We start from the raw sequence: 24,426 nt of genomic DNA on the forward strand, positions 1-24,426 counted from the left end.
CATGCCAAATGCCCATTCTAAGAAAGCATCGGTCTTGTCGATCCATTCATTGGTGACCCGACCTTGACTTGCGCGGCCCATGTACATCCACTCACGGTCCTCCATCCTCTAACATATATAGCGATGAATAATACAAACATCAATTGCATCTACACGACGTTCCTACTATCATATAGGTGAGGATAGGTCCTAATCCCACACGAGGATGTGTATGTGGGGTTAGTTTCCATGCTCTACTCCTATCCGAGACAAAATTTCGGCAGCACCTCCCTGTTGTTCTCCAAATACACGTCCTGCCAGGGAGAGTGTGTATCCGGAGAACAACAGGGAGATGATGCTGAAACTCTATCTCAGATCAGAGCAAACCATGGAAACTAACCCCACCTATGCATCCGCCGGCTGTCCAAAAATGTGGACAATTCAAAACAGATACGGTTTTAGATATGGAAATATCTGCATATTTCCAACCGTATCTCTTTCGAATGGGAGACGCCTAACTAAGTTACATGATCTATGACCATGATACGGAAAGAGGGGTTATACCTAGGGTGGCGGTGGAGTCAGGCTAGCGGGGCCATGGTGGGTCAGTGCAGTGGCAAGGTGACGCGGTGCAGGCAGACCCGCAGCGGTGAGGAAGGCGATCGGGGTCGCCGAGGTACTCCGGCTCCGCTCCGACGGGCTCTTCTCTACAAAAAAGAAACATAAAACTGTCAATACAAAATTTTGGTAGCACCTCCCCTGCATGGTGAGGTTTCCAAAACCTGCAAGAAAACTAATGGCACGATGGCCGACATGCACATATATATGAACGGCACGATGGTCGACATGCACAAGATTATAGCCAATCACATATATATATAACAATGTCACAACCACTCCTACGACTACCACCACTGCTACTCTACCACTACTACTACCGCAACTACTAGTAATACTACGACCACGATGACGGTAGGGCATACCTAGTGGGCGTCGTAGGGCAGCGGTGGTGAAGGGGCTAGGGCGCCGGTGGACAAGGCGACGGCTGGGGAAGCTCCGGGGATGGCGTGGGCGCGGGCGGGGGCAGGGCTGGCACCTCCTTCCTCCTTCCTCCTTCCTCCTCCTCCTCCTCTTCCTCCTTCTTCCTTCTCTCCTCCTCTCCTCCTCCTCTTCTCTTTCTCCTCCTCCTCCGGCGGCGCAGGCACGGGCCGGGGCTAGTGTGGCAGCGTGGGTGGGGGTAGCAGCGGCACTGCCATGAATGGCACAGCGTGGGCAGCGGCAATGCGGGCACAGGCGTGGGCCAAGGCTGGCGCGGCGGTGCGGGCGGCGGCGGCGGGGCAAAGAGGCTGACTTTGGTTTCCAAGCATCGTACGTGACAACTTGCATGAAACCTCCTCAATTTTTTTATCACAGCCTCCACATATGATATCTTGACATCTTGACAAGTTTCATGATTTTCAGACTTCGTTTGCTTTTTATAGAATTTAAAAACAACTGGACCGCAAGTTCGTGGTCATGTTTCATGAACAAGATATTTGAAATTGTTGGTCTGTTCCTAGATACGGCCTCACATTATACTAAATAACATGAATATCATTTTTCCATTCATTTTTTTCATTATTCAAATGACTAGCGGTTATAATTTGAATTATTCAAGAAAATTCAGTTAAATGAAATAAAGTAAAGAAATATAGAAAAAGTCTGAGAAATGTGCCACATTGGAACATGGAGTACCAGGTATTGTCTAAGGACTGTAGAAAAGTTTGGAGGTCAAAAGTGAAAAAAAAAATATGGTTTGCCGAGTGTCAAAAAATGACACTTGGCAAAGGAGCCTCTTTGCTGAGTGTCAGGAGAAGACACTCGGCAAAGGATTAACGGTGGCTGCCGAAAGTTAATGGCTACGACCCTTTGTCGAGTGTTATTGTTTGACACTCGGCAACCCTGGTATTTGCCGAGTGTTATTCTTTGCCGAGTGTTCGGCACAAGGCAAACAACCTTTTTGCCGAGTGCCATTTGTTTGTCAAGTGCTTTCTATCTGGCACTCGACAAATAGCCTCTTTACCGAGTGCCCGATAAAAAACACTCGGCAAAGTCTAGGACACTCGGCAAAGAAGCCGTCTCCGGTAGTGGTTGTTATTCCTGACCACGGCGATGTACGCTGGTGGCGAAGACGAGAGTTCAGCGATGAACTCAACACAACACTCACAAACGCGATCACTTGGACTCAAGCAGTTTTGGTGCTGCGAACAACAGAGCAGCTTCTTCTGTTTTTCTTCTTCACCTTTTGTTGGAAGGAAATACAACAGAGATCAGGATCATGCCGTTGTTCCTTGCGGCTTTGTTGCTTGTCCATCCCCACGCCCACAAGTGCACTCACATCCATATCCTAGGCATCGTGGACGAGCTATTCTCGACCCATGGCCTCCTATGCGCATGGCTACCACAACCTGGAGCTCATGCGCTGCTAACTGAACTAACTGAATGACAAAGCAACTAACTGAACTAAGCGAATCCTATGAACAAGAGTTACTAACAAATCTCCTCCTAAGTCTTGTTCATGGTCTATACATCAATGACACTAATTTTGAAGCGTAGTTCACAGAACCTTTCTCGCCCCAACGCCTTCGTCAGAATGTCTGCAAGCTCTTCAATTGTCCCAATGGACTCAAGCTTCACGCTGCTCTCCTTGACACACTCCCGTATATAATGGTACCTCACATCTATATGCTTACTACAGTCACAGAAAACTAGGTCTTACTCAACTGAATTGCAGACTCATTGTCGATCTTCAGTGTGATGGCCCTGCTCTTCTCGCCTTTGAACTCAGCAAGAAGTTGAGCCAACCAAACACCCTGGCAGGCTGTAGTAGTGGCTGTGATGTATTTTGCTTTGCAGGAAGATAAGGCCACCACTTTTTGCTTCTGGGACTGCCATGTGATGATGCTGGAGCTGAGGAAGAAGAGAACTCTTGTGATGCTCTTCCTTGTATGAACATCACCGGCAAGATCACTGTCGCTGTAGCCAGTGAGCTATGCCTCCTTCCCCCTCTAGTAATGACAGCCAAAGTGCAAGGTTCCAGCAATGTACCTCAGCACCCTCTTCATGGCCACCATGTGTTCTGTAGTCGGGTTCTCCATGAACCGACTGATGTACCCCATAGAGTAAGCCAGGTCCGGCCTTGAATTCACCAGGTACCAGAGAGAGCCCACTATGCTCCTATATTTTGTTGCATCAACTAGAGGAGCAGAGCTGGACTTACTGAGCTTAAGTCTAGACTCCATGGGGGTGTGATTTGGATTGCATCCAGTTAGTCTGGCGCCTTCTAGAATCTTTGCAGCATAGGCATTTTGATAGACTATGATGCCGCTCCCCATCTGTGTCACCTCTAGCCCAAGGTAGTAGCGCAGAAGCCTAAGGTCGCTCATCTTGAATGTCACCTTCATTTCCTCCTTGAAGGTGCTAATGTCTTGTGGATCCCCTCTGGTGATAACTAGATTGTCCACATAGACGCCCACGATGAGGCGGCGTGTGCCCACAACGCGGAGGTAGACAGCATGCTCCGACATGCTATGTCAGAACCCGAGCTTCATCAGGGACTCATCGAGCTTGGAGTACCATGCTCGTGGGGCTTGACAGAGTCTGTAGAGGGCCTTGATCAAGTGGAGCACCTTCATTTCTTGGCCCTTCAGCATGAACCCTGGTGGCTGCTCGACGTAGACATCCTCTAGGAGCTCACCATTCAAAAAGCGGACTTGACATCCATATGGTGTACAGCCCACCCCTCGCTTGCAGTGAGTGCTAGCAGCAGCCTCACGGACTCTAGGCATGCAACCAGGGTGAATACTATGTCGAAGTCGATGCCCTAGCGCTGGACATACCCCTTAGTGATGAGCCAGGCTTTGAACTTGGTGACAAGCCCGACTTCATCCTGCTTTGTCTTGTAGACTGACTTGAGGCCGATTAGACGCACCCCTAGTGGTGGGTCAACAAGCCTCCAAGTGTCGTTCGCCTCAATAGAGGTGAACTCGTCGAGCATGGCATGGTGCCAGTTCTCATGTTCCAATGCCTCCTTGAATGATGCCAGCTCGGCCTCGCTTGCCAACAGCAGCTGCTCCTCCATCTTTCGTGCGGCGAAACCCGACGACATGGCTAGCCCGAGCACATTGTCGATGTCCCGGTACTGAAGTGGGGCGTCATCGTCATGGTTCACATCCAGCATCTACGATGCACTAGCATTTGGTGGAGACACAAACTCCACTGAGTCTATGTCCTACAGTGGGGTTGTGCTCGGCGTCATGCTCCTAGTGCCTTGCACTGGTGAGGCATTGGCTGATGATGCTCTAGGCGTCATGCTCCCTATGCCTTGAGCCGGTGAAGCATGGACTAATGACATCGGCAAGGCCAAAGGTGTAGCAGCAGCTCTGGCCGATGAAGTCATGCTCAATGTCGTTGTCATGGTGATCGATCCGGGCAGTGGCAGGTGTTCAATGACAAAGTCATCCACCTCACTACGCTGGCCCTGGGTCTAGAGCCACTGCGCCGCCTCCTCAAACACCAGGTTATGGCTGACGTGCACGTGCTGGGTCACCAGGTCATATACCCAATACGCCTTGGAGCCAGGTTCATAGTCAATGAAGATGGTGCGCCTGCTCCTGTCGTCGAGCTTCTTCAAGTTTGGCATTGTTACCTTCAAGTCTATGATGCAGCCGAACATGCGTAGGTGTTGAACGCCAGGGACGCTGCTCGTCTAGAGCTCATAGGGGGTCTTGCCACCCACACTCTTAGATGAGGATCGGTTGAGCAGATAGATGGCCATAATGTCTGCCTCACCCCAGAATTCGCCTGGAAGCCCCTTTGCCTTCAGCATGCTCCGGGCGGTCCCGACCATGGACTGGTTGTGGCGCTCAATGACGCCATTTTGTTGAGGGGAGTATGGCGCCATCAACTCACGACGAAGTCCTAGCTCGATGTAGTACTACTCGAAGTCTTTCACTAGGAATTCTCCTTTGTCCATGTGGAGTGCAAGAACTAGCTTCCCCGACTTGCGTTCCGCAGCTGCCTGGATGCACTTGATCGCCATGGATGCCACGTCCTTACTGGGAAGCAGAGCTAGCCACATGTACCATGAGTAGTCGTCGATGAGGAGGAGAAAATACCAATTTCCACTCGGTGTTGGCAGTGTAATGGGCTCGCAGAGGTCACCATGGAGCAACTGCAACACCTCCAATGAGCGCCCTAGAGCGCGTTAAGGGAACGGCACCTGTCGATGCTTGCCGGTGAGGCAGGCATCACACACCTACTCCACTTGGGTCAGCAGGGGCATGCCACGGACAAGGCCATCCCTGCCCATCTTGTGCAGCGCGCCAAAGTGGAGGTGGCCAAAGCGGGCGTGCCACACCTAGGCTTCCTCATCGCCCTGCACTGCTAAGTAGACCGGCCATGCGATGTTGACATCAAGCACATAGAGACGACCTAGGTTGTGGTGAATCTTGGCAAGGAGTCGCCGCTCCTTGTCACGAACCCGCATCACTCCATCTTCCACCAGCACTTGGTACCCGATCTCATCGAGCTGGCCGATGGAGATGATGTTGGCGGTGAGGCGGGGCAGGTAGTAGATGTTGGCGATGGCACGGTGCTCACCGTTCTTGCAGGACAGCAGGACAGTGATGATCCCCTCAATGCGGGCGATGGAGCCATCCCTAAACTGAATGGAGCCAGTGACGCCAGCATCGAGGCTGGAGAACACCGCCCGTGCCACAGACATGTGGTTCAACACACCCATGTCCAGGACCCATCGCTTTAGGTCCTAGTCACTAGATTCATCGAAGGCGGCGAACACCTTGCTCTTGGTGAAGTGGAGCTAGCTGTTGTGGCAGATCGGTGGTAGGGTCACCGCACTCGCCTCCAGCATCGGCGGCTCGATTTGGGGATGAATCCCCTCCTACACATCACTCACCGCAAGGAGTAAAGTGGGCTCATCATCCTAGGCCACATGGGCCTGCTCCAACTTCTTCTTGCTTCTGTAGTCCTTGGCCCAGTGGCCTTTCTTGCCATAGGCTTTGCATGCATCATCAGCGATGATCTGGCCCGAGCTCGCACTGGCCTACAAGTCGCTATCGATGCCATGTCCGTGGCCGCTTCCCCAACATTTGCCGCTGCCGCTGGAGCTCAATCTACCGCATTCGGAGTCCTTGTCCCGCTTCTTGTAGCGCTCTAGCCACTGCTCCTCCATGAGCAGTAGTTTGTCAGTGACGTCCTAGGCCAGCGATGGTTTGTTATCGGTCGCCACCTTGAGCCGCCCAGTGACCTCCTCGATGAAGAGTGTGTCGATGTCAAGGAGGGACTTGATGGAAACTACAAGCTACTTGTACCTTGGTCGAACGACGTGGAGGTACTTGGCCACCACCTTTGGCTCCGGCTCTAGGTCGCCGAGGATCGCCAGCCTCTACACGACGTTGGAGAGGCGCAGGGCAAAGTCTTTGATGGACTCCCTATCGTGGAATGTGATCTGCTCATACTCAACACGAAGACACTGCGCCATCAACTTCCTCACGCGCTCGTCACTGATGCGCATCGAACGGATCACCTCCCATGCCTTCTTTGCTGATGACTTGGTCGCCAGGGTGGGCACCATCTCTGGGGGCACGCCAGAGCAGATCGCATCCAGTGCAGAATGGTCATCGTGGAAGTCAACGTCGTCGCCCTCAACTGCTTCCCAGAGGTGGCGAGCCTACATCTTCAACTTCATCAGCAGCGACCATGAATCATAATTCGTCTTGGTCAGCTGTTGCTAGTTGCCTGAGGCTCCCATCTCCCGGAACATGTGCTCGACCATGACCTCTCATGGGCGCCGTGTTCTTGGATGGCGGGCGTCATAGGTCCGTGAATGGCCCAATAGTGAGTGGCTTGGAGATGGCGTGCACGATGGAGTCTTGCTGCCAAAGCCACTACCCTTCTCCTTCGTGCCCGCCAGTGGCGGTGAACACCTCGATGCTTCGGCGACGTCATGGTGGCACGCTAGGCCCTCTCTCACAGCTCCGATGCCAATTGTTAGTCTTGACCACGGCGATGTACGCCGGTGGCGAGGATGAGAGTTCAGCGATGAACTCAACACAACACTCACAAATGCGATCACTCGAACTCAAGCAGTTTTGGTGCTACGAACAACAGAGCAGCTTTTTCTATTTTTCTTCTTCACCTTTTATTGGAAGGAAATACAGCAGAGATCAGGATCGTGCCGCTGTTCCTTGTGGCTTTGTTGCATGTCCATCCTCACGCCTACAAGTGCACTCACGTCCGTATCCTAGGCATTGTGGATGAGCTATTCTTGGCCCATGGCCTCCTATGCGCACGGCTGCCACAACCTAGAGCTCATGCGCTGCTAACTGAACTAACTGAATGACAAAGCAACTAACTAAACTAAGCGAATCCTATGAACAAGAGTTACTAATAGGTGCATCCTCCCAAGCAGTGGAGGTCATGCCGGTGACGTCAGCCAGCAGGAACCAAGTGGTGGTGCTGCCTTTCTGATTCCTGAACGGTAGGGAAGCACCGCTGCCTTCCGCCGCACCCAGGCCTCTGAACGATGTAGCTCAACAGTGACACCTTCGATCCATTCAGTGGTGCTCAGGCCCACCTACTATGCTGTGGGGCCCAACTACTGTGCTATGGGCCCCACGGGTGCAATGTGGCCTCCATGCAAGAGGATTCGGTGCCCCTACCTGCTCCATGACGTGGACACGCGCCGGCCATGTCAACACCAATTTCGTTCATGGTGGCGGTTGGCAAGTGACGCGTTAAGAGCAGGCTACTATTCTTTATTATCATGCTTCTCTGTTTCTCTATAGGTATGGAAGGGGTAATGTAGCCATTGGTGTTCGAGTTGATCATCAATGTCAGTTGAAGCAGGTCCTCAGATTTGGTATCAGTAGCTATGGATCTAATTTCTTGAGTCCGGTGAAGCCTCCATCCTATCTAAGGTGACTACTTATCTTTGAAGACATAGGTCAATCAGGCAGTCGAGGGGAACATAGCGCAAAAGAAAGGGCGTTGCTCTCCGATCAAAAAATGTTTGGCGATTGGGAGAAAATGTGCTCGGCGATTTGGAGAAGTCGTGTTCGGTGATTTGGAGAAAATGTGTTCAGCGATTTGGAAAAAATGTGTTCGGTGATTTGGAGAAAACATATTCGATGATTTGGAGAAAACATATTCGGCGATTTGGAGAAATCGTGTTCGGTGATTTGGAGAAACGTGGTCGACGATTTGGAGAAACGTGGTCGGCATAGTTACGGCAATTACGTATTGGAGTTCATCATGAAGTAGCATATAGCTCAGCGACCACAAGTGGATGTTAAACCACAATAGAGACAAAACGGAGACAAGTTATGGAGACCAAAAACTTTACTAAATATAAAATTGCAGAGTACATATCTAGAGTGTTTCAAGGATAGAAACGTATAAGGTGTTCGATGTGCCACGAGTTGGGGACATCAACTCCTTCTAAGTCACTTAGGCAATAAGAACCTCGTCGAGTAACCTCTTTGATGACATAAGGCCCTTCCTAGGGGGAAGAGAGCTTGTGCAACCCTTCAGTTTTTTGTTTTTTGCGGAGAACGAGATCGCCGACAGCAAATGAAAGACCTTTGATGTTTCGGTTGTAGTACCTCCACAAGCCTTCTAGATATTTAGCTATACGAACACAGGTGATTAGGGGTTCTTCCTCGGCCTTGTCGACGTCCTCAGACTGAACAGCCTTGGCCTTCTCTTCATCATAATTTCCCACTCTAGGTGCTCAGAAAGTAACGCCCGCTGGTAGTATGGCTTCCGAGCCATAGACCAAAAAGTATGGAGTCAAGCTGGTGCTGCGACTAGCTTGAGTACACAGTCCCTAGACTATAGCTAGAAGCTCCTTGAGCCATCTACCTAGGTGCTTTTCTTCTTTCTGATATAGTCACTTTTTTAGGGCATCAAGGATCATACCATTCGCCCGTTCGACCTGACCGTTGGCTCTTGGATGGGCAACAGAAACATATTTGACGAAGATGCAACAGTCTTTATAGAAGTCCCAAAAGTGATGGCCAGTAAACGTAGTTCCGATATTGGTGATGATGTTGTTTGTTAGACCAAATCTGTGGATGATATCTTCAAAGAGCTCAACTGCCTTCTTTGTAGTAGCCGAGATGAGCGGTTTATATTCAATCCACTTGGAGAACTTGTTAATGGCGACATATATGTACCAGAAACCACCTAGACTTGGCTTGAAAGGCCCGATCATGTCTAGTCCCCAGCATGCAAAGGGCTAGGAAGCTAGGATGGTTTGCAGCTCTTGCCCCAGCATGTGTATTTGCTTAGCGAAGAATTGGCATCCTTCACAACGTCGGATGAGGTCTTCTGCATCAGTGATGGATGTGGGCCAATAAAACCCAGCTCAGAAAGCCTTGCCGACCAGTGTTCTCGAGGCCGCGTGGTTGCCACAGGAACCAGAGTGAATTTCGAGAAGTAGCTTCACTCCCTCCTCTTGGGTGATGCATTTCTATAGCATCCCTTCCTTGGCACTTTTCCTCATCAAGCTGTCATCCACCAACACGTAAAGCTTGCTTTGACAAACTAGGCGTTTAGTTTCAGTCTTGTCTATGGGTACCTCGGTGCTAGTGAGTTACTTGATGAATTGCTCCCTCCAATCGACGACAGGCGAAGGTACCACAAGTACCAACTACTCGGCAGGGGGAACCTCTTTGACTTCCGCATGTTCTTTGATGGATGGCGCTGGGAGATCTTGAACGAAGACCCCTAGTGGGATTGTGGCGCGAGAAGAACCCAGCTTTGATAAGTGGTCAGCGAGTTGATTTTGGTCACGTACCACATGGTGATACTCGATGCCATAGAATTTTCCTTCAAGCTTTCTAATTTTAGCATAGTAAGCATCCATCTTATCGCTAGCATGGGACCAGTCCTTGTTGAGCTGGTTGATAACCAGCGTAGAGTCCCCATACACCATGAGGCATTTGACACCGAGCTCGATAGCTATACGAAGACCATGGAGACACGCTTCGTATTCTGTGGCATTATTGGAGGCCAGGAAGTGTATCCGAAGAACATAACGTAGCTTATCCTTGGTCGGCGTAATGAACAGAATGCTCGCACCAGCACCATTGATGTTAAGGGCACCATCGAAGTACATCACCTAGTGTTCGGGGCAAGCAGCGGCGATGGGCTCTTGGATCTCAGTCCATTCAGCGACAAAGTCAGCGAGCGCCTGTGACTTAATGGTAGGTCTGCTTCTGAATTCGATGGAATAGGTGCTGAGCTCAATAGCCCATTTAATGATGCGGCCATTGGCTTCTTTGTTGCAGAGAATGTCCCCCAGAGGGAACTCAGTGACCACAGCGATCTTGTAGTATTCGAAGTAGTGTCGGAGTTTGCGCGATGTAATAAGAATGGCGTATAACAGCTTTTGTACCTGAGGGTAATGAGTTTTGGGCTCATTAAGTACCTCACTGATGAAGTAAACTGGACATTGTACTTTATAAGCATGCCCGGCCTCTTCGTGTTCGACGACAATAGCTGTGCTCATGACGCGAGAAGTGGCGGCGATGTATATTAGCAGAGTTTCATCTGGCCTTGGCACTATCATGATCGATGGCTTTATTAAGAACAACTTGAGCTGCTCAAAAGCTAAGTCTGCCTCCTTCGACCAGGAAAAGCGCTCGGAGGCCTTAAGGAGCTTGAAGAAAGGTAGCCCTTTTTCACCGAGGCGTGAAATGAAGCGGCTTAAAGCAGCCATGCAACCTATAAGCTTCTGTATATCCTTGATGCATGTTGGTCGTTTCATATTGGTGATGGTGGAGACTTTGTCAGGATTAGGCTCAATGCCTCGAGCACTGACGATGTAGCCCAGCAGTATACCGGATGGAACTCCAAAGATGCACTTTGAAGGGTTCAGCTTCCATCGGTACTTGTTCAGGTTGGCGAAGGTTTCTTTGAGGTCGGTAATAAGGTTGTCGGCTGTCTTGGTCTTGATGACCACATCATCGATGTAGGCTTCGACGTTATGGCCGATCTGTTGATTGAGGCACATCTGGATGGCCCTTTGATAGGTAGCCCCGGCATTCTTAAGTCTGAAGGACATAGTTTTGTAGCAGTATGCACTGAAAGGTGTAATGAACAATGTCTTGATCTGGTCTTCTTCCTTGAGGGAGATCTGATGATAGCCGGAGTAACAGTCAAGGAAGGAGAGTAGTTTGCAGCCGGCGGAAGAGTCTACAACCTCGTCTATCTGAGACAAGCTGAAGGGGTCTTTAGGGTAGTGTTTGTTAAGATCAGTATATTCAACGCACATTCTCCATTCTTTATTCTTTTTTCGAACAAGAACAGGGTTCGCTAACCAATCTGGATGATACACTTCTTTTATAAACCCAGCAGCTAAGAGCCATTTTATTTCTACCCTAATAGCCTCCTTCTTGTCTGGCGTGAATCAACGGAGTTTTTGCTTGATCGGTTTGGCGGTCGGTGAGACATTCAAGGAGTGCTCGATCTTCTCCCATGGTACCCCCGGCATGTCTATAGGTTTCCAAGCAAACACATCGGCGTTGGCACGTAGGAAGGAGATGAGCGCGCTTTCCCTTTTGGGGTCAAGGTGAGCTCCAATCTTCACGGTCTTAGAGGCATCGTCGAGGTCGAGGCCAACCTCCTTGATTTCCTTGGACTTGGTGGAGGCGCAGGGAAGCTCTAGCTCTAGAATCTCCATGTCATCGGTGGGTGCTGTCTTGGCTTCAGCGACCACGCTAGCCATCTAGATGGAGAGGTCGGTGGCTTCGGCAAGAGCGAGACTCTCTGTCTCGCAAGTGTAGGCAATGGAGATGTTGGCCCGCTGAGCCAGGACTCTTGTAGGCGAAGGCATCTTCAACACCAGATACGCATAGTGTGGTACGGCCATGAATTTGGCCAGAGCTGGCCGACCAAGTATGGCATGGTAGGCGGTGTCGAAGTCGGTGATGTAGAAGTTGATATGCTCGACGCGGTAGTTGCTTGTCGTGTCGAACTGTACTGGTAGGGTTATCTCTCCAAGTGGTCTGGATGCCCTTCCAGGTACCACACCCCAGAAGGAGGAGTCCGAGGGTGTGAGATCTAATATTGCGAGGCCCAACTCCCTTAGGGCCCCAACGAAGAGTAGGTTCAAAGCACTGCCACCGTCAATAAGGACTTTTCTAAAGAGCACCATCTGGACTGTTACGTCGAGGACAAGGGGGAAACGCCATGTGTAGGGAATGTCTGCCCACTGGTCAGCCCTGCTAAAGGTGATGGGGACCTCAGACCATGGGCAATAGCTAGGGTCGGTGGTGGTTTCCTCCAAAGTGACGGCGAGCACTCGCTGGGCGGCGAGCTTCCGTTTCCTTCTACTCTCAGTGGAGGCGAGCCCCCCAAAGATGGTGGCAACCACCTTATCGTGGTCCTAAAAGGCATTGTTGTTGCCCCTAGGTGGTCGGCGACCTTTGGCTCCATTGTTGGCATCATCATTGAACCTCTTGTCCTAGAACTCCCTAGCTAGACCAATGCAGTCCTTCATCTTGTGTTTGGCGTTCTTGTGAAGAGGGCATGGGCTGTTGAGGATCTTTTGGTACTGTTCATCATAGTTATGCTTGGCGCAAGGTTGACAAACAGCGGCGACGATGTGTTTTGGCCGGCGGCGGTGATTTTGGCCACGCTTGTGTCCTCCTGTTCGATCACGGCCACTATCGCGATGGTAGCTATGGTCGTCGAGGCGGCGGTCACTGTGACATCGATCATCGGGGCGATCGTCATAGCGGTGAGGCAATCGCTGAGTGCCTGCATCCTCATTGAAGCGCACCTTGACTTCCTCAGCATTGGCGTACTAGTTGGTGGTAGTTATCATTTCGCCGATACCGGTGGGCGGCTTGCGGTTGAATTTGGAGTGAAGCTCACGATGGTGGAGTCCTCGGATAAAGGCGGTGATGACTTCAGCTTCCGTGATGTTGGAGATAGAGTTCCTCATCTCGGAGAAATGCCGAATGTAGCTGCAGAGGAGCTCAGATGGCTTCTGGTTGATGCGGCTAAGATTATGCTTTGTGCGGGGTCAAGTACACGTGGCCATATAGTTGTCGGTGAAGACTTTCTTCAACTCTTCCCATGACCCGATGGAGTTTGGCGTAAGGCTAGTAAACCAGCTCATGGTGGGTGGCGTGAGCATGATGGGGAGATAATTTGCCATGACGCTGGTGTCTCCTCCCGTGGTGCGGATGGCAGTGGTGTAAGCCTACAGCCACTGAGTTGGGTTCATTCTTCCTTCGTAGGGCTCGACCCCGGTAATCTTAAAACCACGGGGCCACCGAAGCGTCTGGAGTGCCCTTGTGAAAGCTGGAGGCCCCTCAGGGTTGTCGACACCATCGTTTGTGGCATTGTGGTCGGTGATAGGCTCGAGGGCTGAGTTCGGGTTGTCGTACTCCTTTTCGTAATCCTAGCCGCGACGCACTTTGTCTTCATGGTGACCAAAGTGACGTTGCTCGATATGCCATCGCGCATCCTGGAGGTTGCTGAGATGTACTCTAGCATCCTATTCGACCTCCTGGTTGTGCTGGTGATGGTGTTCGGCGTGATGTCCCCTGGGTCCCCCTAGAGAGGTAGCGACTAGTCGGCGAAACGGCTTTGACTAGGGCGGCGATTGGATCTTGGTGTAGCTAATCGGTGAATCATGCTCGTAGAGCATGAAGGTCTATGATCCTCATGAATCTCATTGACCTGACAGTGAGCCCCTTTAAGCATGGTAGTGATCTTGGCGAGCTTGGGCATTTGGGGGAAATGAGCAAGCTCGTTGGCGGCTACTGCCAAATTGGCGCTTGGAGTCTTGAAGACGTCGTGGCCATCGACGCAGAGAAATTCCTCATCGAGGTCACGGTGGAGCGGGTGCGGTCTTCCTTGAGAATCAAGCCGATTATTCTGAGCAGCCTCGGCCCTCGTGATGGCTGCCTCGTTTTCTCACCGCTGCGTGTGGTTGACGTTTTGGTTCTCCCGAGCAACGTGCTCCTCCTCAGTTTCGCTGTTCCAAGGAGGGCTATCGATGCTGACATTGAAGATCTCACCACCCTGGAAGGATGGAAGGAGAAATTGATCAGAGAGGGTTTCAGCGAGGGTCTCCATAGAGCCCTGAGACTTGGGGCCCGGAGTTTCTTCTGGGATGGTCTAGAGGTGCGCCTCGGGGCTTCGGCCTAAGTGTAGCATGTTGATGGCTGGTAGAAGCTGGATGGTGACCTAGTCAGCGAGTTTGCCCCTTAGGGCATGTTGGTAAGCAGCGGCGGCGTTGGTGAATCCAAAAGGTAGGGCCATAACCCCTATAGTTTCCCGAGCAGCCTCCGATAGATCTGGATCGAAGAGTGGTCGGGGCTAAACCAGAGTGTCTAGTGCTAATTCAGCGATGGAGAGACAATCGGCGAGCTTCAGTCCAACCCGATCGATGGATTCGATTAGATCATCATTGTTGATCGGCCTCTTCTGGTAGCGAAGAAGTGGACGGCGAGTCGTCGCTGAAGGAGACCTCAAAATTGGCTCTGAGATCGGATCTGTAGTTGCAGGTGTGGGGGTGGTCGGCGTAGAACCGATCTGCCCTAGCTCAAGGAGCTCTCCGACTCCATCAGCGTTGATGACCCATGAGATGGATCCGACCATGAAGATCTGGCCAGGCTGTGGAAGGGACGAAGAGCCTGTGGAAAAAGCCATCTTCTTCGATAAGGACACAGCACGCACACCCCTACCTAGCGCGCTAACTGTCGATAGAATATCATCGGCAGTCCTCCAAGGGGTATCCCACAAAGGTAGATTGATCGGCAGAGGAGCGCGAGATCAAGAACAAGAAGGCAACAGGGACACATGAGTTAGACAGGTTCAGGCCGTTAGTATGACGTAATACCCTAATCCTATAGTCTGTTGGTTTGTATTAGCTATCGTATGATATGTTGTGATTTTAGAGGGGGTCCCTGCCCACCTTATATAGTCCGGGAGGTAGGGTTACAAGTCGGTTAGATCTGAGAGATAACTGGAAAGTAATAACTGATTACAGGGATCTTGGGATCATACATATCCTAACAAATCTCGTAGTATCTTTAGGATATCTTCCCGATGTCTTGTAGAAGGCGCCGAGTAGAGTCGTGCCCCGCAAGGCTTCTTCTTGTGGGCTAGGCCACCCCTAGGGGCGCAGCCCATGTGGTCTACCGTGGGTATCCGGGGTCGTACACCCCAAAGCGCTGACTGTGCTATCGGAGTGCGAGAACGAGGACCATCAATGATTCTATCATGGCCACTTCTTGTGGGCCCTGTGGCCCCGACAGGCTCCGTGCCCCAGACAGAAGCATCACCTATGTCTATAGAAGCAGATCAGCAGTAGCTTTTACTTGTCTGTACTCTGTAATATGAGAATTCATTTCCTACATTGGTGTATTGTGCTTTAATGTTATATATTAAAAGTTGTTGTAAAAAAACTGAAACAAACTATATACTAGTGTACAACAAACTCTATACTAGTCCACAACAAACTATATACTTAACCCTTGTGAAATGATCAAGATGTCCAACAGGGGGGTGAATTGGGCTAATTCTAAATTCTTTGTAATAATTAAACCCTACACTTAGCGCACTTCACCCCTTGTGCCTAGAATGTGTTTTTATTAATCTTACGTATAAAAGTTTTGCACCCTATGTTCTAATCCTACTCTAGCATGGCAATTCTAGTTATGTAAAGACATGAAATGAATTGCTCAAATATAAATGCTCAAAGTAAAGAAGAGAAAGGAATGCGGCGATGTTTTCCCGAGGTATCGGAGAGTCACCACTCCCCACTAGTCCTTGTTGGAGCACCCATGCAAGGGTGTAGCTCCCCCTTAATCCACGCAAGGATCAAGTGCTCTCTATGGGCTGATTCTTTGAAACTCCATCACAGTGAATCGCCCACAACCACTCACAACTTGAGTTGGGTCATCCACAAGCTCCACCAGATGATCATCAAACTCTCAATCACCACCGAGCCGTCTAGGTGATGGCGATCACCAAGAGTAACACGAACAAACTCTCACTTGACCATGACAAGCCTAATGAGAAGGGTGGATGCACACTTGCTACTCTCCTTGCACTAATGAGGGTCATAATCTTGGATTCTCAAATCTCAATCACCTCACAAGGCTCTTGCTCTCCCTTGCACTCTCAAAGTATTTTTCAGCTGAACAAATGGGCAAGAGACCACCCTTGGACGAGTGGAGTAAGTATTTATACCCCCTCAATCAAAACATAATGTTTGGAGGCTAAGTCAGCATTCTACAGGGTGACCAGATGCTCCGGTCAGGGTGACTGGACGCTCCGGTCAGTTATACCCGCAAAGAGCCATTAAGTTCTAACCGGACTCTGACCAGCGTCCGATCAGCACTAACCACACGTGTCCGGTTAAGAAAAATGCTCTCTGCAACCTTATGATGTTGACCAGACGCTAGCACCCAGAGACCAGTCACTTCACTATTCAGCGTCTGGTCAGTTACCAGATCCTGACTAGCGTTCGGTCATCAGTGACCGGACACGTCCGGTCAAGAAAATCCTTCTCTGGAACCTCTCTGGAGTTGACCGGACGCTGGCAACCAGCGTCCGGTTCACTTTGACTCAATGTTCGGTCAGCACCAGATGACTTCAATTGATCAAAGGAACTGACTGGACTCACCCTCCAGCATTCGGTCACAACCAGACCAGCGTCCGATCAATCATTTGACCCTCCATTCACTTCTAACTCGAAATTCTATGTGAATGAAGTTTGCTCCAATTGATCTTAGGGCTACTCCTGAGCTACCTAGTGCTAGATTTGACAAGTGTGCACCACACCTAACCCACTAGACTCACCTAGGTCAAGCTACGAGTCCATACCCCTCTTAATAGTATGGCCAAAGGAAAAATAAAGTCCTAAACTACTCTAAGTGTCTCTTCAACACCAAACCCAACTTATTACTAGTCCGTCCTTAACCTTGTCCTTCATCCTTTAAAAACCAAAATGATTTCCATCGATAGGGGCATGACAACCATGATTGCACAATCAATTGCCATTACCATGACCTAACTCAAATTGCCTCTACAAAACACATGTTAGTCATAGTAATCTTATGTTGTCATTAATCACCGAAACCCAACTAGGGGCCTAGATGCTTTCAATCTCCCCATTTTTGGTGATTGATAACAACACAACCTCTAGTATGTAAAGGAGATGAGTGAGGTTTTCAACATGCTTGGTTCATATAAGCTTTTGACAATAAGAACAAAGGGGTTAGACATGTGTATATGACCCAAGCCAACATGGTGTACTCAAAAGATATGAATTAAGCAAGAGTACATAAAGTAAAGCTCATTTGAATCGGAGTAAAATGTGGAAGCAAAGCAAATGAGTATAACCAAGTGACATGACATATATAAAGATATCAATATAGAGAGCACACATGTCACATAAGTCTCACCATCACAAGTATGAAATGCAATGCATGAAAGAAAACGTGAATGCACAAAGTATCACACATAAAGAAATGAATCACATGCTCCCCCTAGATCACATGCTCCCCCTAGATCTAACATACTTGCTCCCTCTCCCCCTTTGGCATCAAGCACCAAAATCTAAGGGTCAGATGGTGGGATAGGAGCAGTTGAGTCGAGCGCTGAGGTGTAGTGAGAGATCTAGAACTGAGCAGCAGCATCCTCTGACCCTAAACTCTGAGCGGTCTGACCCTCTGTTGCTAGAAGTGAAGGTGAAGCGGTCTAGGTCTGCTTAGTAACTGGCATGGCCTGTGACTCTAGAAGTATCACTATAGGAAGTGGAGCCACATCTGCCTCTGTCGCTGAAGCCTCAATGATAGGAGTGACTATCTGAGGAGGCTCGGATGATGCAACAGATGATAGGATCGTCTCAGTAGTCTCGGTAACTAGAGCAGCTATGGTAGGAGCAAAAACTCAAAATACTGGAGGTGTAGGCTGCCCTATAAGGTCACTGAAAGTAGCGTTGAGACTCCTAGAGACTAGGGTGTCTGTCAGTAACCCTGAAGAACTCTGAGTCAGAGTGAAACCTATAACAATAGGGGTAAAGTGTGGACCCTGAACTGTCACTGGTGAAGCAAACCACTAGGACACCTGCTCTATAGGTGAAGCAAACTGAGTAGCTAGTGGTCCCTAACTCTGAAGCCCACTAGGTTGTATAGCTAGAGTCACTGAAGTAGTAGTAGTAGGCTGGCCTATCTGAGGTAAAGACTACTGAGGAGCAGCCCTGATGGCAGAGAATACATGTTGCATGAAGCCAAGTAACTGTTGCTGGATCATAAGCTGCTGCTGCTGCATGGCCTGCTGCTACCTCTAAAACTCATCCTATCGAGCCTGAACCTGAGCAAGTGGAGCTACGGTCTCCTGTGCCTGGCGTGCCTAGGCTTGCCTCATTCGCTCAAGTATGGCTAGGAGTGCCAGGTTTGTCTGTAGTGGCTGTGATGGAGCTGAGCTAGAGCCATCAGCCTTACTATTGTGTGGATGAGGTGCCATATGTGAAATTGGCTAATAATCATCATCTGAGCTATCACTAGGGTCGCTCTCGACCACATCCTCCTACTGAGCATCAAGTTGCTCCTCCTCTATCGCTATAGTGCCCCTGATGATCTCATCCTGCTAGGCTACTATCTTTGGTACCTCTGGGCGATGGCTCAGCTGATGAGGTGTCCTCTCACAACTGTGGCATAGCATTTGGGTTATGTTATATGAAAAAAACTTAGTAGTAGCACCTATGTACTCTGCCATTGTCTTAGGAGACTTATGTGTAACTGCCTTTTTGATTAGGAAAGTGATCTAAAGAGCATATGGTAGCTGACGGTGACCTCTGAAGCCCTCTGCTAGTGTATCCTCCACATCTGAAAGTATCACATCCTAAATATCAAAGATTGACTGAGATACCAAGTGATACACTAACCATAGCTGAATACGTGCTAGGCCCTCATGGTAACCCATCCTTGGAAGCAGAGTCCTCCTCATAATAGCATCAAGAAGCTGAGCTGTAGGTGTAAGGTCACATGGTGTCTTACTCGACCCCTCGCCAAATGGCTATGTGAAGCACGGTTTGACAATGTCTGTAGGTGGCACAAGTCTACCGTGAGAGCATCTCAGAGGCTCTGTCTAACTATAGCAAACCTCATGAAGGCGAATAGGTGACTCTAGAATCCTAAGAATCTCTCTGACCCTCGAGCTCTGGAGCCTATAGTCACGGTCTCTAAATGCAAAGTGAATGAATCTATGCCTTGGGTCAATCCAAAGAGAGGAGTAGAACTCATAGACCTATGGCGGAACAAAGCGGCCAATCCATCCAAGAAGATCTGTCAAGGCTGGCAGATAGGAAAGGTGAGGACAGATCTGCTCACCTGTAGCTACAACTTGAGACTCTATGGAGCACACTCTCTGAGATGTGAAGGCAACTCCACAATTAAGATAAGCATTATAGAAATCCTCCTACAGTACTGTGTAGAAGTGCTCTAAAGCATGCTCATCCCACCTCGATGGAAACTAGTCCTCAAACTACACGAAGCAGAGCTGCTGCACCTGTCTGGCTGTGGCTGCTCTCAGGTCAAGGTGAACCACCAGAGGTGAACCTTGTGGTCTGGGAGATGGATGAGAGCCCCTCCTCTATGTCTTAGGCCTCGGTGACACCTGAGTATGTGTACAACCAGAGCATCAAAGCTGTGGTTGTGCTGCCTGCTCTATCTCCTCAACCTACTCTACCTACTGAGTACCCTCTGTCTACTCTACTGGCTGTGTCTGCTGCTCAGTCTCCCCCTAAGGCTAACTCTCCTCCAAAGAGACACGTCGTCCTCCAAGCATGGCAGTCCTAGGTGGACTACCAAGACTGGCCTCCATCCTCTCGATGGCGACCCTCTGAACGGGTGACAACTGGTCGCCTATGCGAACCCCATTGCTAGCTCCACCTCTCTCTGCACGCTCTGCGGCGGCTCCCACTGTTGCTGCTCTCTCTATCTCCACATCAGCAAACTTGCACTTCTTCCTTGTAATCATCTTTTTTGCCTTTCCTTTTTCTTGAGCAGTCAGGCGAGGCAGAGGCCTTGGATCCTCATCTCTAGGACCACCTATGACATTCTTGCAACGTGCCATTGCTGGAGCTAAAAAGAATTACTGCCACTGACAATGCCAACTGACACTCGCGAGGCTTGGCCTCGATCCGTACTCGTGGGCTTGACCCCGAGTTTATTGACAACTGCCAAAATAACCACAAGAGCACCGACTCGCTACATGATAGAATAGATAGAATATATAAATAAGCACTATATTCATCTAGAGGTGCAAAACCCTAAGAAGCAAGCAGTAGATAAGAAATTGAAGGCGATGGCTTGCTACCTAATGAAATCCGACGATCTGGTGACCAATCAGCAGAGGAAATGACCACAAGGCACCACCGGAATTGGCAAGGGCTAGGGTTAGGGTTTTAGCGCAAAGTGGTGAGGCGGCTGAGGAGATGTGGTGGCAGTGCAATGTAGGCCGGCGAGGCAGTGGATGAGGCTAGTGCATGGCATGGATCGCGATATCAGGGCCTGTGGCGGTGCGACTATGCGGGCATAGACGCGGCGGTGCGATGGCTGAGGTGGGCGCGGGCACGGTGGCGCAAGGCAGGCATGGAGCGTGTGTGGCTAGGGCAGATGGCAGTGCTGGTGCGGTAGCATAGGCACGGGCACAGCGTCATGAGTGCAGGCGAGATGGCATGGCGGTGCGGGTAAGGGCGAGACAACATTGTGACATACAGCAATCGCGGGCATGGGCTAGGTCAAGGCAGCATGAAACCATATGGTGATATATATGGTGGCCCCCCATGTTAGATAAGAAAAGGAAAGAAATCTAGATCTACTCGATTTCAACTGATCGGACACACCAGTGGCAATGACCGAACACTGCCACCCGAAGTCCGGTCGACAACAGAGAGGTCCAAAACCCCTCAAATCGCGACCGGACATGTCTAGTCCGACATGATCGGACGCACATAGAGTCCGGTCTGTCCTGATAGCTTCTTCTTCAATTGACCGAACACAGGGACACCTTCACACCGAACATAGGATGAGCACTGTTTCATCATCCGGTCACTCCTGTGCTGCAACTGTTCACCTCCTGTGAACTAAGCGGACGCTAGAAGCAGAGTCCGGTGCAGCGTCCGGTCACCATATTTCAGCGAATCTTCAAAGTTCCTCCGCGCTGCCTTTTCCCAATCAAGTCCCAACTTCAATAAGACACAAATAAACACCAATTGGGACCGATGTGAGAGACCTCTCTCAAACCCTCAAAATTTTTAAAATATTTTGCCTTAGGCTATAATTCTTTTTAAGAAAATAGGCAATAAAAGGGGCGAGGAGCACCATGTGATTACATAATAGGATTTTATGACCAATAGGAGCTTCAAATGCTCTCCTTATTTGTGGATGAACACAGCAGGTGCTCAAAATATAACCGAAAACAAACGACAAAGCAACACACATGCATATGCAATGCAATACTTGAAAGTAATTCTAGTTGCTTGTCAAGTTTGATCTAAGGTTAAGCTTCTTCACATGTTTTTCAGCGGTTATCTTAACCATGTTAGACAAGCCCTAAGTGCATTACCAAAAATTAAACATGTTGTATATTACAATGCAATGCAAGGGACAACACAAGCTCATTTTTTAGTGAAGTTACTAAAGTCAAGCACATTGACCTCATTCCTCAACCGACAAAATGTAGCCTCATCTAGCGGTTTAGTGAAGATATCTGCCAATTGATCCTCGGTCCTTACACCTTCTAGTGATATATCATTTTTAGCAACATGATCTCTAAGAAAGTGATGGCGGATATCTATGTGCTTGGTGCGAGAGTGTTGAACCAGATTATTAGCAAGCTTTACCGCACTCTCATTGTCACACAAGAGATACCTTTTCTAGAACTACACCATAGTCTAGCAAAGTTTGTTTCATGTAAAGAATTTGTACACAACAAGCATCCACGGCAATGTATTCTGCTTTGGCGGTGGACAAAGCCACACTATTTTGCTTCTTGGAAGACCAAGACACTTGTGATCTACCAAGAAAATGGCGTCCTCCGAATGTGCTTTTTCTATCAATTTTGCAACCGGCATAATCCGAATCAGAATAGCCAACTAGTTGAAATCTAACTCCTTTGGGATACCAAAGACCAATGCTTGGTATGGGCTTAAGGTACCTAAGGATTCTTTTAACAGTAACCATGTGAGCCTCCTTAGGACTAGCTTGAAATCTAGCACACATACACACACTAAACATGATGTCGAACCTAGATGCGGTCAAATATAATAAACTACCAATCATAGAATAGTAGAGAATTTGATCAACCAATTTACCTCTCTCGTCTAGGTTGAGATGTCCGTTAGATGGCATTGGTGTCTTGATTGGCTTACATTCATCCATTTTGAACCTCTTGAGAAGGTCCTTGGTATACTTTTCTTGAGAGATGAGAATCACTTCTCTCATTTGCTTGACTTAAAAACCAAGAAAGAATGTAAGCTCTCCAATCATAGACATCTCGAACTCTTTTGACATCAATTCACCAAACTCTTTGCAATAGTCTTCATTTGATGAGCCAAATATGATATCATCAACATATACTTGGCAAATGAAGATCTCTCCATCAAGCTTCTTGGTGAATAGTGTGGTATCGACCTTCTCAATGGTGAAGCCCTTCTCAATGAGGAAATCCCAAAGGCACTCATACCAAGCTCTTGGGGCTTGCTTAAGCCCATATAGCATCTTGGACAACCTATAAACATGATTAGGATATCTAGGGTCTTCAAACCCAGGAGGTTGATCAACATAGACTAGTTCATTTATGAAGCCATTTAAAAATGCACTTTTAACATCTATTTGATATAATTTCATTTCATGATGCGATCACTGTTCGCCTAAACGGCCGTTTAGCCCGTTTACACACCGTTTAAACGCTACACGGTGGTACACCGTTTCCGTTTAATTGGTTGTTTTGACCGTTTAAACGGCCGTTTTTCCCGTTTAAACACTCGTTTTGCCCGAATAATAGGCTAAACGGTAGGTGACCGACTGTTTACCGTTTAGCGTTTAGGATAACACTGGATGCGATGCATATGCAAGGAGGATATGAATGGCTTCAAGTCTTGCAACCGGTGCAAAGGTCTCTCCAAAATCCAACCCTTCAACTTGAGAGAACCTCTTTGCAACTAGTCTTGCCTTATTCCTCACAATAATGCCTTGATCATCTTGCTTGTTGCGGAACACCCACTTTGTTCCAATGACTCTTGCACCTTGTGGTCGCTCTTCAAGAGTCCAAACTTCATTGCGGGTGAAGTTGTTCATCTCTTCATGCATGGCATTTATCCAATCCAAATCTTGAAGAGCTTCTTCTACATTCTTAGGTTCAATGCAAGAGACAAAAGAGTGATGTTCAATAAATGAAGCAAGTTTTTTAGAATGAGTCATTACACCCTTTGAATGACTCCCTATGATGAGATCTTGTGGATGTGCTTGTAGTAGGGGTCAATTTCTTCTATCAATCACTTGAGGGGGAGGTTGTGGAGCATCAACATATTGAGCTTGTGCCACCATTTGATCATGAGAGACATAAGTATCTTCATTTTCTACTCTCCTATCTTTATCACCATCTTGTGGCACATTTGATGAAGAAGGTGGATCAATCATTTATACATCATCTTCATCATCTTTGGGCTTGATGTCTCCAACCAAAATATTCTTCATAGCCTCCCTCAATGGTTCATCACCTACATCATCAAGATTCTCATGTGCTCCTTGGGAGCCGTTAGATTCATCAAATTCCACATCATATGTTTCTTCAACTAAGCCGGTGGCATGATTAAATACTCGATATGCTTTGGACTTTGATGAGTAACCAACAAAAAAGCCAATATCACAATGTCTTTGAAACTTCCCTAGGTGTTGCTGCTTCTTGTAGATGTAGCATTTGCAACCAAACACCCGGAAGAAAGATATGTTCGGCTTCTTCCTATTGAGCAACTCATAAGGTGTCTTGCCAAGAAACTTTTGAAGAAATAGACAGTTGGGTGCATAACATGCGGTGTTGATAGCTTCTGCCCATAGAGCTTTGGGTGTATTGTACTCATCAAGCATTGTTCTTCCAAGTGTGATAAGTGTATGGTCCTTTCTCTCTACTACACCATTTTATTGAGGAGTATATGTTGCGGGGACCTCATGCTTGATTCCAACTTCATCACAATATGCTTCAATATTTGTGTTGTCAAATTCTTTTCCATTGTCACTTCTTATCTTCTTGAGCTTCACTTCAAATTCATTTTGTGCTCTCTTTGCAAACTTCTTGAAACATGATGCAACATCGGTCTTGTCATGAAGGAAGAATACCCAAGTATATCTAGAG

The 24,426-nt window shown here is 48.7% G+C and overlaps 1 protein-coding gene across 1 annotated transcript; it reads right to left on the reverse strand.

The window, feature by feature from the left end:
- Positions 1-2,541: 2,541 nt before the first annotated feature.
- Positions 2,542-3,545, reverse strand: LOC136543847 (uncharacterized mitochondrial protein AtMg00810-like). Its single transcript, XM_066536184.1, has 2 exons — positions 3,067-3,545; positions 2,542-2,710 (listed from the first exon to the last, which is right to left on the reverse strand). Exons 1-2 carry the CDS (start codon positions 3,543-3,545, stop codon positions 2,542-2,544), a joined length of 648 nt encoding a protein of 215 aa, XP_066392281.1.
- Positions 3,546-24,426: the final 20,881 nt, after the last annotated feature.

Source organism: Miscanthus floridulus, chromosome 3, assembly GCF_019320115.1.
Source record: "Miscanthus floridulus cultivar M001 chromosome 3, ASM1932011v1, whole genome shotgun sequence".
NCBI lineage: Eukaryota > Viridiplantae > Streptophyta > Magnoliopsida > Poales > Poaceae > Miscanthus > Miscanthus floridulus.